Source organism: Annulohypoxylon maeteangense, assembly GCF_022496945.1.
Source record: "Annulohypoxylon maeteangense strain CBS 123835 unplaced genomic scaffold GGS22scaffold_3, whole genome shotgun sequence".
Lineage (NCBI taxonomy): Eukaryota > Fungi > Ascomycota > Sordariomycetes > Xylariales > Hypoxylaceae > Annulohypoxylon > Annulohypoxylon maeteangense.
In genome coordinates, this window is record NW_025953250.1 from 2,063,165 (window position 1) to 2,076,548 (window position 13,384).

Below are 13,384 nucleotides of genomic sequence, written 5' to 3' on the forward strand. Positions count from 1 at the left end.
TAATAATAAATTTTTTTAATAATAATATTATTATTTAAAATTTTAAAAGTATTTATTAATTATAATAATTACGAAAAAACGTATAATAATAATTATAAATTTTAAAGTTATTTATTATAAAATATTAATATGAAAAAACATGTGATTAATTAGTTAAAAAAGTTTAATGCATTTAATGCTTTAGCGGTTTAAGGTATTTCGCGCACCATCATTACCTGTTTGGTATGTAGGCTGTGGTAAATTAATTGACCTACCAATACCCAAAGAGCTATCGATGCCCGACGGTGGCTGAGCTTATGACAACGAATCCCCACCCACATTGACCTGTTACATCGTTTCATAAGATATCAAATACATCGGACGTCTAGTTACCTACCTATCCTTCTTCGTGTATCTCAAAGCATGCGAAACGGATTTCTCGCAAGGCTGTGTGCCTAATGTCACTTTCAGTAGGCTGAGTGACTCGTGACGTCTTAATGGATATGTCATAGGATGCCTCGCTTGGTACTTGCAGTCCGCGACCAAAACGGCTCATGTGTCGCATTATTGAAAGGCAAGACAATATCAAGTTCAATGCCAATTGGTTTCCTCCCCAGACAGAGAAATAGTTATGCCATCTCATGTTTTTCTTTTTCGTCAAAACGACGGCAAAGGCATTTTAATACGCGTCTAGATCAATGCAGTCAGCGAGCATCAAACATGTGAAGTTTATAAAATAATTGATTATCTCCTAATAACTGTTCAATTGCCTTCGGAACTTAAACTTCTACTCATCGGATTTTTAGTCATGGAACGCTCTGGACGTTTAGAATTAAGCCTCAAATCCGAGGAGCCAATCTTGGGAGGGGGCAGATTGTTGACAGCACCCTCGTCTGAATGGTACCAATATCCCTATCAGAAAGATGATCCCAACGACCCCGAAAGATACATCACATTCCACGAAATCAACGAAGCAGCTGAAAAGCACAATGTCCCGTCTATTCCCATTGACGATCTTGGAGTACAATTAGGCGACAGCTCATCGCGAGAGATGTTCGCCCTTGGCAGTGGGTCAACTTCACAAGTCATACAACATGTCACCGGCGAAGATACCAAACATATCGTGCCACCAAACACTACCGTCGCAGTCAAGTTCTTCCGTGCTCAAAATGAAAATGATGACGTTACCCAGGATTCGGAGGTCAAACGCGAAGTCTACAAGGCTATTCTAAGCGAGATCCATACAGCCTTTCGAACGTCTCTTCGTGGCCACCCAAACCTTGCTCAGCCGCTCTTCGTTGGATGGCTCAAGGGAAACCAGTTCCCCGTGTTAGCCATGCAGCTTGGAGACCATGGCTCTTTGGATCTAATAATACGAACGGCCAACTCCAGCCTCTCGGCTACCGAGAAACGACATATCACCTTTGACGTTGCCCTTGGCCTTCAAGCAATTCATCGCGCCGGGCTCGCCCATGGTGACCTAAAACCGGACAACATATTGGTCATGACCCATAATGACCCATCACGCCAACTCATTGCCAAACTGTCTGATTTCGGGGGTAGCTTCCAGTTGACCGGACAACAGCTCAGCAGGCCGGCTCATATCACCCCTATGTGGTGTGCTCCAGAGGTTATCAACCACGATCCTGGCATAGATTGGCAGAAGGCAGACGTCTATTCGCTTGGGCTCGTTATGGGTAGCCTGTGGGCTGCCGATTACGGGAAGCTAATGCAAAAGTTGGGGCGGCGAAGCTCCTGCTTTCTATCAAGACCCAACCAAGAAGACGAGGAAGAAGACTGGCTTTGGGCTGTTAAAAGTAGTCCGAATGGGTGCGTTGACGTACTCAAGCAGGCTCTAGAGTACACCTTCCTCGATGGGTTCCCACTCGAGAAGGCTGATAACGCCGAGCTGCTTGAAATTCTGACGCCAACGCTACATAGGTACTTCTGGAGGAGACCTAATACGGGCGATCTACTTAAATCGCTTAGGGACTTCGAGGGAGAAACGGGTCGGAATATATTGTAAGGCTTCTTGAAACCCCTTAATGGAGACCCAACCATCTCATACTAACATTCCACAAAGGGAAGAGGATGAAGTTGCGGCGAATGGACATCTGACCGGGAAAGATGTGACAGCAGACACCAAGTCTAAACATACCCGAGAAGATGATCTGAAGTTCAGAGAAATTACCTTCGAGCAATGCTCATTTGCTACTGAGGATTTCGGAAGCCTACTAAACCACTGGGACAGTAGTCAAGATACTGATATTCCGCCACGAGCTCTATCTCACGACGAACTCTTCGACAACCTGCGCCGTGCTATGATGCGTCTGACTCCCCCTAAATTCTTCCAAAGTCCAGGTTGTCTAGCTCGCCCCGGCGCGCAAGCACGTCTAGCACGCTTGTCATGGGAATTGGCAATGTGTCATTATTTCGGGAAGGGAACATCATCGAACTTAGACATAGCGCTAAGATGGATGCGTATCTCGGCCCTTTGTGGATCTAGAAAAGCGATGCATATAACCTCACTGATGGCCACAGAGACGACGACACAATCCCGGTTTCCTATACGGCTATGCTTATCATTACTTGCCCTTTCTGGATCAGACTTGGCTCTAGAACGACTCTCTATTGACTGGCCAGATCTTTTCAAAATAATTAGAGAAATCATTCGAGAGCGATATTTAGCTTACCAGATGGTCAAGGAACAACAAGGGGATGCGATTTACCTCCATACACTCGAACCTTACCGAAACTTGAGCCATCCTTCTGGGTCACTAGTAACAATACAACAAGCTATGGAAACTGGAGCTATTGACGAGATCGAGCAAATCCTCGACGGGAGTTTAATGGTAGAGGACTTGAACCGCTTGCTACCGGATCTACTCCATTGGCTGGTATATCTAACCGACGCCGAAGCTTCAGCACTAGCTACACCAGCCTTTGAGAGAGGTGCAAGATTAGATGCCCTTCGCAAGTGCGAATCGCCCTTCATTGGAGCAAAGCCGGTAATGGACACGGTTTACTCGCCTATATCATCCGCTATAATCCACGGAAAGCCGCAGCTAGCTCTTGCGATATTCTGTCTTCACATTGAGTCCGATACGCCTATTATTGATTTTCCGACTGCTCTATTCCTAAGCTTTAGGTACTTGCAACCTCAAGTCGGCGAGATACTACTCGGATTACTTCAGTCGAATCCCTCGATGTGTCGCAACGATACAATGCCGTGGATATTCAAAGAAGCACATCTTCACAGCCTCCGTAGCCTCGCAATTTCCTGGATACACAAAGAAGCCCCTCTTAATGAGCTCCTTACCTATACCATGTACGATGATGACCTAACGGAACTTGAGCGACGGGCTATCAACGGTAGTGATTTTGATGACAGGTATAAAAGCTGTCTAAAAGTTCTTCTAGAGAGCGGCGCAGACCCAACGGAAGGAATTTCCATCAAGAACCCTTTGTATAACGCCATTATTCACGATGACCTGGTCAGCCTTCAGCTATTCATTCGGCACATTCAATCCCACCAGTCTCCTAACTTCTCCCTTCTTGACCATTTACAACATACTAAGAAGCTAGGATCTGAGAATATCGAAAACCCAGCGCTACTATGTTGCATTGCGTTCAACTCCATTCGCTGCTTCGAGTTCCTAATAAAAGAGTTTCCGACTTTAATGTTCAGCTCTGTTGATGACCACGGCCATACTCCACTCCGGTATGCATGTTCACACCCACAGGGGGCTAGCTTCGTCAAACTACTTCTAGAGAATGGCGCCGACACGACAGCCGTGGACCTTTCGTTGGGTGTTTACAGCGTCCTTTTCGCGGCACTGGCCGATGGCTACTTGGAGACGGCGAATCTCATAGCGGATAGATGCTCTGCCCAAGATCTAGACCAATGGATGTCCATCAATGATGATGGGACGTCCATGTTCGTCTATATTCTTTTCAGATCCCGTGATATCAAATCTACAGGCGGGGTTCAATGGTTTATTGACCGTGGAGGAGCTCATTTTTACGGACCCGACTACATACCAGTTTGGTACACCCTTTTTGCAGAACCCAGACCGACTCGCCAATCAGATCGGGCTCATACGGAACTCCTACGTGTTCTACTCAGCCACGAAATGTTCTCCGATAAGCTCAATACGGAACGTCGGGGAGGCATGGCACTAATCCATTTCCTTGTTAAGAACGGCTATGTCGAAGCCGTGAGACTCCTCCTAGAATGGAAAGCCGATATCAATGTAGAAATGACTATTGGGGATGATACCCAAAGGATAACCGCTCTTGACCTTGCATATATAAGTCTCCGTGGTGAGGAATATCCTCCCGGGGTCATGGCGGGAGGCAGGTTTGAGATGGAAAGATGGGTAGAAGATATTCACTTGATCATACGCCTATTACGTGCAGCAGGAGGAAAGAACGCATTGATGGGAGATCAGCAAACACAGTTGTTAGAATCCATACAATCAAAGATGTCCACGGGAGAGCTCAACACGCACAACCTCATGTTCACCAAACACCGCGAGTACCGCGGACACTGGCCTCGCCCGTTACCTTCTGGGGAAAGTAGCGACCCCGTCCAAAAATTCATCGAAACCCAACTAGCCAAGACTGGAATCGCCAAGGACCAACTCGACCTCTTTGTCGATAACTATGAGCATGACCTGCAAGAGGCGAAAAGGCTCTCATTAATCGAGCGGACTGGTATAAAGCAAGATAATTCAAAATCGTCGAACGATCCATCGAAAAGGGCCCCAATGCTACATAAGACCTGGCGACTCCCCCCAGGATGGGGATTTGTCGCGGCTTTGGGGCTGATACACATGGAGTTCTATGTCAATCTCGAGACAGGCGAAATGTCAGATCAAAAGCCGGAACTCTATTGTGGAGAGCATGACGAAAGAAGCCCCTATGATAGGAAGGGCAAGGGCAAAGCCACCGCGACATCGAATGATAGAGGAGACGAGCTGCCCATGATCCTGATAGTCGCACTCCCCCCTGACTCCCCACTAGTCCCCATATTCAGGGAGGTTACCGGCCAGAGTGAGTCAGTTACTGATGATCGCCCCTTCAATAAGAATGGCTATAGCGCGTTCGGGCTATGCAACAGCGCCGATACCGTGAAAGACTTCAACCGAACATTCAATGGAATGACCCTAGCACGGATGGTGATTCACAAAGTCATGACTCGCGCTTCAGTTGAATGCGATATCGTCCCTGGTAGCAGAAGCTTCATAGACCTGACAAGAGACATTGCCCGGAAAAGTTGGGATGGCCTACCGCCGCGGGCGGAAGTCCTCATTGGAGAAATCCTAGAGGATGCATTCGCAGGGAAAAACAGCATCGACAAGGTAAAGGATTTCGTCAAAGCAACTGGTATGGTCGATAAAGAGGACTATCTTGGCTCGACCCCATATCAATTGGTAAATCTTGGGAGACCACTTCATGATGCTATCTTCCGCGACGACATGGAGGCCTTCGGAAAGGCGATCGAAAAGGTAGTCGAAAAGGGCGAATTAGAGAGCGAGAATTGGGAGGGCCAGACACCACTAGAACTGGCAATTTTCCTCGACCACGTTGACATGGCGTCCATCCTACTAGCCCATGGAGCGAAGATACCCGACAAGCTGATTCTTACGACAGGTCTGCCAGCTCTCCACTACACGGCCATTAGAGGAAATATGGAAATGACAAAGCTCCTCCTTGACTCCGGCATAGACCCGAATAGCCCTTCACCAGAAGGGACCGTCCCGTTGCAATTATGTTTCGGTTTCAACCCGGAAATGGCCCTGTTGCTGATGGAAAACGGGGCAGATTTCGAATTGGCACATCGGATCTATCTTTTGTCAGAGATGACGAAACTGCACGAAGACTCATGGGAGAACGTCACCGAACCGATGTCAGAGGCAGATCCGAACGGCAATGACACGGAGAAAGATCCCATAACCTACGACGAGGCACGGCAAAGCGACGCAGGAGCATCGTCCGCTATTTTGGACTCACGCACTGCTGAGGACGACCGAGATATGCTAGCGCACGAACCAAGGAACAACATGATCGCAACCTAGATAATGCGAAGGCAAACCACACGTTCACGATATTCCACAAGACTGAAAAACCAAAACAACGAATAATGTTCCAACCAAATTACTGAAAAAAAATATCCAAACCCCACGAATAATGATACACGAATCACTCCATAAGGCCCACCTGCTCATCCGTCGGCTCCTTATAAGAGCCACCAGGCTGCTTGCCCCTCGTCCGTTCCTTCAACACGTTTTTCTGATCAATGGCTTCGGCATCATCACGCGCTACACGATAACGGCGTTAGACTATGATACGGACAACAAGGTACCTAGATATTAGGTAGCTATAGGAGACTTCTCACCTAACAGTTTATCGGAGTCTGCGTCCTTGGGGTTGATAGGGTCCTCGACTTGCTCATCGTCGGCGATGACCGGTATAGCGCCGTCTCTTGGCCCCTTCGTGGTGTAGGACTGGTCGTAGACTTGGCCGGATGGGGCCTCGGTGGAGAGATCTCCGGGTCGCTTGGTGTCGGGTTGGTTGTATGTGTTCTTTGACATGATGATTGATTTCTCGGATGGGAGTTTGAATATGGGGATTGATTGTATGGTTAGGGTGTAATCTCAGGGTTCTCTGTTCCTGTTTATCTATTCCTGGATGGTTCTTTACAATAACGACTTATGATTCTTTTGGAAGACGTTCGACCTGTCATCGATTAGATAATCATGACCGTAGTGTGATTGCATTAGACCCCCTGAGATGTATTTCGTCGCGTCATAAGGGAAGAACCGTGTTGGCAATCAGAAACATGTCGTGATCAATGCCGACGTCACCGAGGATAGAACTAGATAGTGAAAAGAAAAATGACAATTGCTGTGTAGCAGGTACTTTCTCCCTTGGAAGATCATTCCGTGTCTTGAACTACACGTGGCAATGATATGTTCGATCTTTCATAGCCCGCGGAATGCCTCACCTACGTAGTCATAACGTCACCTGGCCCCTTAGTTCTAGTGAACCCCATAAGCCAGCCCGTAAAATATCGAAGTTTTGTTCCATTATTTTCTTATTTATAGCATGTCACATGGTCGGGTGGTGACTATTACATCTTGAATGAGTTTTCATACTCATCAATACATAATTATCCCGCCGTGAGCCATGGAAAAGCCGTCTTCGGCATATTAAGATAGATATGGCGCCAAAAGAGGTTGTTCGCGATCTTCGTCTCACGAGTACCCAAGACATAGGTTTCCATCCTATAGGAGCTACAGTCCAAACTCTCAAATATATGGGTGGGAGTGTGGCCTGTCAGAAGCTCAATCTGTTAAGAGGAACAGGTCTGATGGCAGGTTATGAAGGCTTCTGCGCTCAGGGTGTTTATATTGTGTCTCTTGGATTGATGAAACAAGAGGAGCCTTCTGTGTTCTGGGGGTTATTACTCAATATTTTCTTCTAGGCTTGCGAATGAGTGAAATCATGAGCAAGAAAAGTTTCGGCATACAGATATTGTTACACAAGATGCTCTGACTAATCACTCTGGGTTCAACTGGCGTTGCACAATGCTTAATAATCTCATCTAAACCACCAATTCACGGAGGCATTAAGATTACCCTCTGCACCATTGCTAGCAACGCTGTGCCACCAACCCATAGGGATGAATAGGGCATCCGTGGGATTGACGAGTACTTCACTGATGGTCGCATCGTTCCAGACGGCGTCATGAAGTAATTGGCGTTCGCGGCCTTCCATCATCTCTGTACCTCGAAATCGTGAGTTGCCGTTCAGGCCGAGTTCCTTACGGACGTGAGCATAGATTCTATCTCCACGGTCTGGTGTCATGAGACGTATCTTCTTGGAACCGACGAGTTGACAAAACAGATTCGGATTCGGATCGCGGTGCAGCGGAGTGTATGTTGGTTGCAGACCAAGCCAAATACTTGAACTATATATGTCTCCTTTACCAGCGTGTTTGACAATGTCTGGCGCGGGTAAATCTCCGAAGAGAGGTCCGGGTAGGTGACTAAGATCTGATTGGGCTACATAGAGGTTCTTCAATCGTTTGTCAGACTCCCTATTTTCATTGAATTGACATGCGGCTATCATTAGGGCCACGGGAGCCTCGAATTGTTGAAAGTTAGAGGGATTATTAGGAGAGCGCGTCTCATTGATTATCGATTTCACTATAGATTCCATCGCCGCAATCAGTGGGGGTTCTCTATCCTCATGTGGTCTGAGAAGCCATTCCAGAAACGCCGATAAGATCTCATGTTCCGAATTCGGCCTGTTGTGGAGAGGGCTACGAGGAATGGTGAATTCATATGGAAGGATTTCATCCGCGAAGGAAAGAAAGTAAGGCGAGAAGCTGGGGTAGGACCCTTTTTCACTAAACCGAAACCATTTTTCATTGGCTGGAAATTTGTGAGAGGCTCGTAGCAGCAACGGAATTTTGGGATCCCACGCGATTCTGCGAAAGGAATCTATGTCGATCTTTCCTTCTGCAGCTTCCACACCGAAATGGTACCGTTTGTCGGTAGACGTCGACTGAGATCGGGATTGTCTCTTTGTGCAGTGAGAGACATGGCCGAATGAGGCCAAGCGTGAGTTGAGTCCGGGTCTGGGTCCAAGTCTGAAACTGGAAAGCATCTGAAAGAAGTAATTAAGAGTATCTAAATGAGAATGGTAGAAATGACGGTATTGTGGTTAGATGTTATTAGCATATTGTGAAGTAGATTAGGTTGAGATAATTCAATGTTGTAAATATTTGAATGAAGATCTGTATGAATGAATTATGTAACCTTCAAAGGATTGTATTATGTAATCAGACACACCTTGAATTTTGGGTATTTAATGGGTCCATTGGATGCACAGACCACGTATCTCAAATGGAATTTGGCTTTTGTTAGTCGGGGCAACTGCCCAACTGCAGGCCGCAACTGGCAGAAACTGGGCTGGGCTAGACTGGGCTGAATCCTAATCCTAATCCTAATCCTAATTTTGGTAGCCTCTCCCACTGCTCCTCTTCAATTCCCCGCCAAAACTTCATCCATCCAGTGCATCACCACCATCACCACCGCTTAATCTTCATAATATTGGTTCACCATTGCATGACACTATCTATCTACTAAAAATTCCTCGCCGGAATAGTTAATTCCACTTTTCTATTCCTATCTGCCTTTCTCCCCTTCACCTTACTATTTTTTCGCACCATGCAGGTGCCATAGCTTCCTTTCCTCCCAACCACGAGAAGTAGACGGTCTGGCGGGGTCTTTCAACGTTACACCTCTCCATCGTCGCTCCTAGATAATTCTAATTTACTCGACGAAGCTGACGATTAAAACCTGCGCGCCCATCCATCTTCTATCATCATGTCTTCTTCCTCAGGCACCCCGGAGTCTTGGATCTCCTCATTCTGCTCTCTCCTGGGTCACGAGTATTTCGCAGAGGTCTCCGAAGAGTTTATTGAGGATGATTTTAACTTAACTGGATTACAAACTCAAGTGGCAATGTATAAGGAGGCATTAGAGGTAAGATAGGCTTTGTTTTGCAGTTTTGTAAAATTTTCAATTTTCATCCCTTATATGGTCCTCTACTAATAATTACCCTAGATGATACTCGATGTCGAGCCCGAAGACGATGACGAAGAAGATGACGAGGACGAGGATGAGGAAGATGAATCAATCGAGGGTGTTGATCGTGTGCGACATGGGGAACGACGTAACCATAGCCGGATAGCGAGCGATCTCTCTGTGATCGAATCATCTGCGGAGATGCTCTACGGCCTTATTCACCAGCGCTTTATCTGCTCACGAGCAGGTATCCAACAGATGTCCGAGAAATACGAGCTAGGCCATTTCGGCGTCTGCCCACGCAGCCACTGCGAACTATCTCGAACTCTTCCCGTCGGCCTCTCCGATATACCGGGCGAAGAGACGGTGAAGCTCTTCTGCCCTTCGTGCCTCGACGTCTACGTACCCCCTAACAGCCGATTCCAGACTGTCGACGGTGCCTTTTTCGGCCGAACCTTTGGCGCTCTATTCCTTCTTACCTTCCCCGAATATGACCTTACAAAACGAGGGGCCGATGTGCTTGCGAACGCGCGCGTCAGTGATGACGATAAGGAGATGCTAAACGGCATGTACACATGCAACATCGCTCCCGGCTTAGGCAAGGGCAAGATTTACGAGCCCCGAATCTACGGTTTCCGGGTTTCGGAAGTTGCAAGATCTGGCCCAAGGATGCAGTGGCTACGAGACAAACCGGATGATATTACCGACTTAGACGAAGCACGTCGTTACGCGGAGGATAATCCTGATAGTGAAGATGATGACGAGAGCATGAATCTTAATGGACGACCCGTGCGAAGACTACGGCCGCGGAGACGACATGGTCAAGGAGGAAGCCCTATGGCGGTGGAGACGAACGGTGCAGAATCCGAACTCTAGGAGAAAGAGGTGTCTATTAGCAGTGACCCGGTTGGCGGTGGTGGCGCTGCCATTTACCCTTCGTAGGCTTCTGCACCTCAACCCAAACTATAACACCGAATCGATCGTGATTCTACCTAAACAAACTGGAATGTTTAGGGGGGTCATGGTCGTAAATTCATCCACCTCTACTCTTTATGTACTCGTCGTTGTCTTAGGCGATAGGGAATTAGACGGCATAGATGATTAGTTCGCGATACCAAATAGGAAACGGAATGAAAGGGATGAATGAACCCTCTCCTATTCTTCTTCTCTTACCATGCATGGCCGGCGTTGGTAAATAGTCTGATGTTCCTAGTCCAGGCCGGCTTTTCTTTGTAGCCTGATTAGCATCAAGGGGGGAAGGGGGATAGGTAACACAAACTTGGACGGGAGCATACGAGATGGGATTTTGTGGATATGTAACTCGAGTTGTCGATTTTGTTTTCTTGATTCGTACTTCGCACTTCCGGGAGCCGAGGGCTCTTATAGGTCGTTGTCAAGTACCGTAATAAACCCATTAACACATCTATCCCACATACAACCTAGTACGTATTAATGTGAATTTGTTTTCAACACAGAGTTAATTACATAATAATATTATGGCACATGCGTCTGAGACAGAATCCCTCCGTTTAGTTGCCTTAAATAAGAAACAATTAAAGTATCTTCTCAGATAGGTACTATGCATGGTGATCAATTATTGTGTGATATGATGGTTGAGACGAACTGCAATCTGCAGCTTATTCAGGGAGCTAGACGCTTGCTAGCGTTAGATTGATAGGCTGCGTGAGATCTCATAGGAAATTCACTGCGACAAGGATGTTACGGAGATTATCCGGGCAGTTCGTATTATCTCCACGTCGTCACTGACGTAGCTTTTCAAAGCCATAAAGATGCTAATATGAGTGAGTCATAAGCTAATCTATTCTCGAGAAATCTATTTACATGTGACTGGCTGCCGTTGAAAATGCCGAGAAACTACGGTGATGATATACGAGCGAAACAATCACAGAAGAACATCTCTTCGGTCGCTCATCCCGTTCCGCGGCTTTGCCAAGTTCGGGCCAAGTACATGTGGTAGAAAACGTAGAAAGCGTAGAAAGCCGCTAGTGCATTTAGTGAACGTTAAAATCTAAAAGCCGAGAAAAGGTCACGTGAATGATGGTCATCTTTGATTACACAGGACGGGGTGATTATTTCAAATGATTTATCGAAAAGTGCCCGAGATCAATTCGATAATTGCAACTCTTATATACAGTTTTCGATATCTCATCCCACATTAGGTATCAATGTTTGCTTGTTGCTCATAGTGCATACCTACATACCGGTCGCAAGGAGGAAACATCGTGACTCCATGTTACCACAAAATAATGGCGGTCTGTTACCTATATATCATGATTTGGTTTGGCTTTCCATGGGTCGGATTAAGGCGTCAAGTTCCACGGCATATGTAGGGTCTAGGATAGTGGTCAAAGAGGTTGCAGGGTGCAGGATTTAAAAGTCAAGAGTTTACATAAGACGAATCTGGGGATCTACCTAACCAATAAACGAGTTGCCGGGATATGGAATTTTGAAACTGGTAACACTGGAGATGTCGAATGACCTGAGATGGTTGATCTAGATTAGGTATATCGATGCTGACTTTGCTGTGTACAGTGAGTGTATGTACATACATAGCGGCGTGGCGTCGAAGATATGATATCGGAGCCTTTTTTATGTAGCATGTACCTAAGCTTACTCATCGTGTCACAAAACCCACCTGGCAAATTCAATTTATTAATTCAATTCAACTCAACTCAACTCAATCAACAACAGGTAATATTCTAAATAATCGGTCTCGATTGCACCATTCGTCAAATGTTTCATAATCGCGACTCGACCGCGGCGGTCATTGCCATCTAATTGTATCAAAAAGGCAACCCTTAGATAATCTTTTCGTATACTAAAGTACGGGTTATGTAATTCGCAAAGTTATATCCCTCCGAACCCGAGATGAGAGCCGAATATGAGATCCAATGGATAAGCGAATGATCGCGACATGGGCAACCTATCACTTTATTGTGAAACATGGCCTAATCCAGGATAATTCTGACAGGCCAAGGCTTACTGAACCCGCCAATACGGCCTGCACGGCATAGATACTGTATTATATAGGCATTTTATATGCAAATACATGCGTATATACGCACGTTATGTAGGTACATAAGCCTGTCCTCTGCAGCCAATGCGTCTAATGTAACCCAGCAGGATATTCGACGACCCTCATTTGCTTTGTCCTTCAGTGGGATGAGTCGAAGTGGTACGCTGTAGGAAAATGGCATGCCTACGGATAAGCCCCACCAGTCCATAATATGTACGTGCTGCCCCTTGGCAGCATACATGGGACGGTACCTTGGCTATTCTCGGTCGGGGTCCACGGATTCCATGGGGCTTCGAGATGCACAAGTCGGGGTGCGGGTGCGGCGTGCGGGATCCCGGGCGTAGTTGGTAAGAACGGACGAATAGGATATTTCTCGGTCTAAGAATAATAATCGAAACACTACCAAATCACCTAATCAGTCTGTGCGCCAACTCTGTCACGTCTCGTCCGTGGACTGACAGAAGCACCGAGACCACGCCCTACTGCATGATCTTTGTCAGAACTATCGATGCCGAAGTCTAGCGTCCCTGACATCAGAAAACGGATGGGTGTGGCCAACTTGCCGATGGGTTACCGGCTCCATGGAATCGCGTAGGGAAAAGAGCGAGAATTCACATTGGAAAAGAGCCTGGCCTGATAGTTTAGCACGTACGCCAAGTGATAAGTGGAGAATTTACAATAAGGTTGACAACGCCTTCTACACCAGAATGGTATTAACCCCGGCATCGTCGACCGGTCTAGCTTGCATGCTCCGGGAAGGAACCCTTGT

General features: G+C 46.7%; 4 protein-coding genes across 4 annotated transcripts; 2 read left to right on the top strand and 2 right to left on the bottom strand.

Moving 5' to 3' along the window:
• Window positions 1-628: 628 nt before the first annotated feature.
• On the top strand, window positions 629-6,206 carry GGS22DRAFT_96000 (ankyrin). The gene is made up of 2 exons (XM_047968535.1): window positions 629-2,001; window positions 2,063-6,206. The coding sequence occupies exons 1-2, from the start codon at window positions 788-790 to the stop codon at window positions 6,057-6,059; spliced, it is 5,211 nt and encodes a 1,736-aa protein (XP_047822150.1). The 5' UTR covers window positions 629-787; the 3' UTR covers window positions 6,060-6,206.
• On the bottom strand, window positions 6,122-6,889 carry GGS22DRAFT_95996 (uncharacterized protein). The gene is made up of 2 exons (XM_047968534.1): window positions 6,380-6,889; window positions 6,122-6,302 (listed from the first exon to the last, which is right to left on the bottom strand). Exons 1-2 carry the CDS (start codon window positions 6,573-6,575, stop codon window positions 6,184-6,186), a joined length of 315 nt encoding a protein of 104 aa, XP_047822151.1. The 5' UTR covers window positions 6,576-6,889; the 3' UTR covers window positions 6,122-6,183.
• Window positions 6,890-7,080: 191 nt separating this feature from the next.
• On the bottom strand, window positions 7,081-8,753 carry GGS22DRAFT_96002 (Clavaminate synthase-like protein). Its single transcript, XM_047968536.1, has one exon. It carries the CDS (start codon window positions 8,653-8,655, stop codon window positions 7,585-7,587), a length of 1,071 nt encoding a protein of 356 aa, XP_047822152.1. The 5' UTR covers window positions 8,656-8,753; the 3' UTR covers window positions 7,081-7,584.
• Window positions 8,754-8,981: 228 nt separating this feature from the next.
• On the top strand, window positions 8,982-11,055 carry GGS22DRAFT_155574 (casein kinase II regulatory subunit-domain-containing protein). The gene is made up of 2 exons (XM_047960236.1): window positions 8,982-9,536; window positions 9,618-11,055. The coding sequence occupies exons 1-2, from the start codon at window positions 9,378-9,380 to the stop codon at window positions 10,452-10,454; spliced, it is 996 nt and encodes a 331-aa protein (XP_047822153.1). The 5' UTR covers window positions 8,982-9,377; the 3' UTR covers window positions 10,455-11,055.
• The last annotated feature ends 2,329 nt before the right edge of the window (window positions 11,056-13,384 follow it).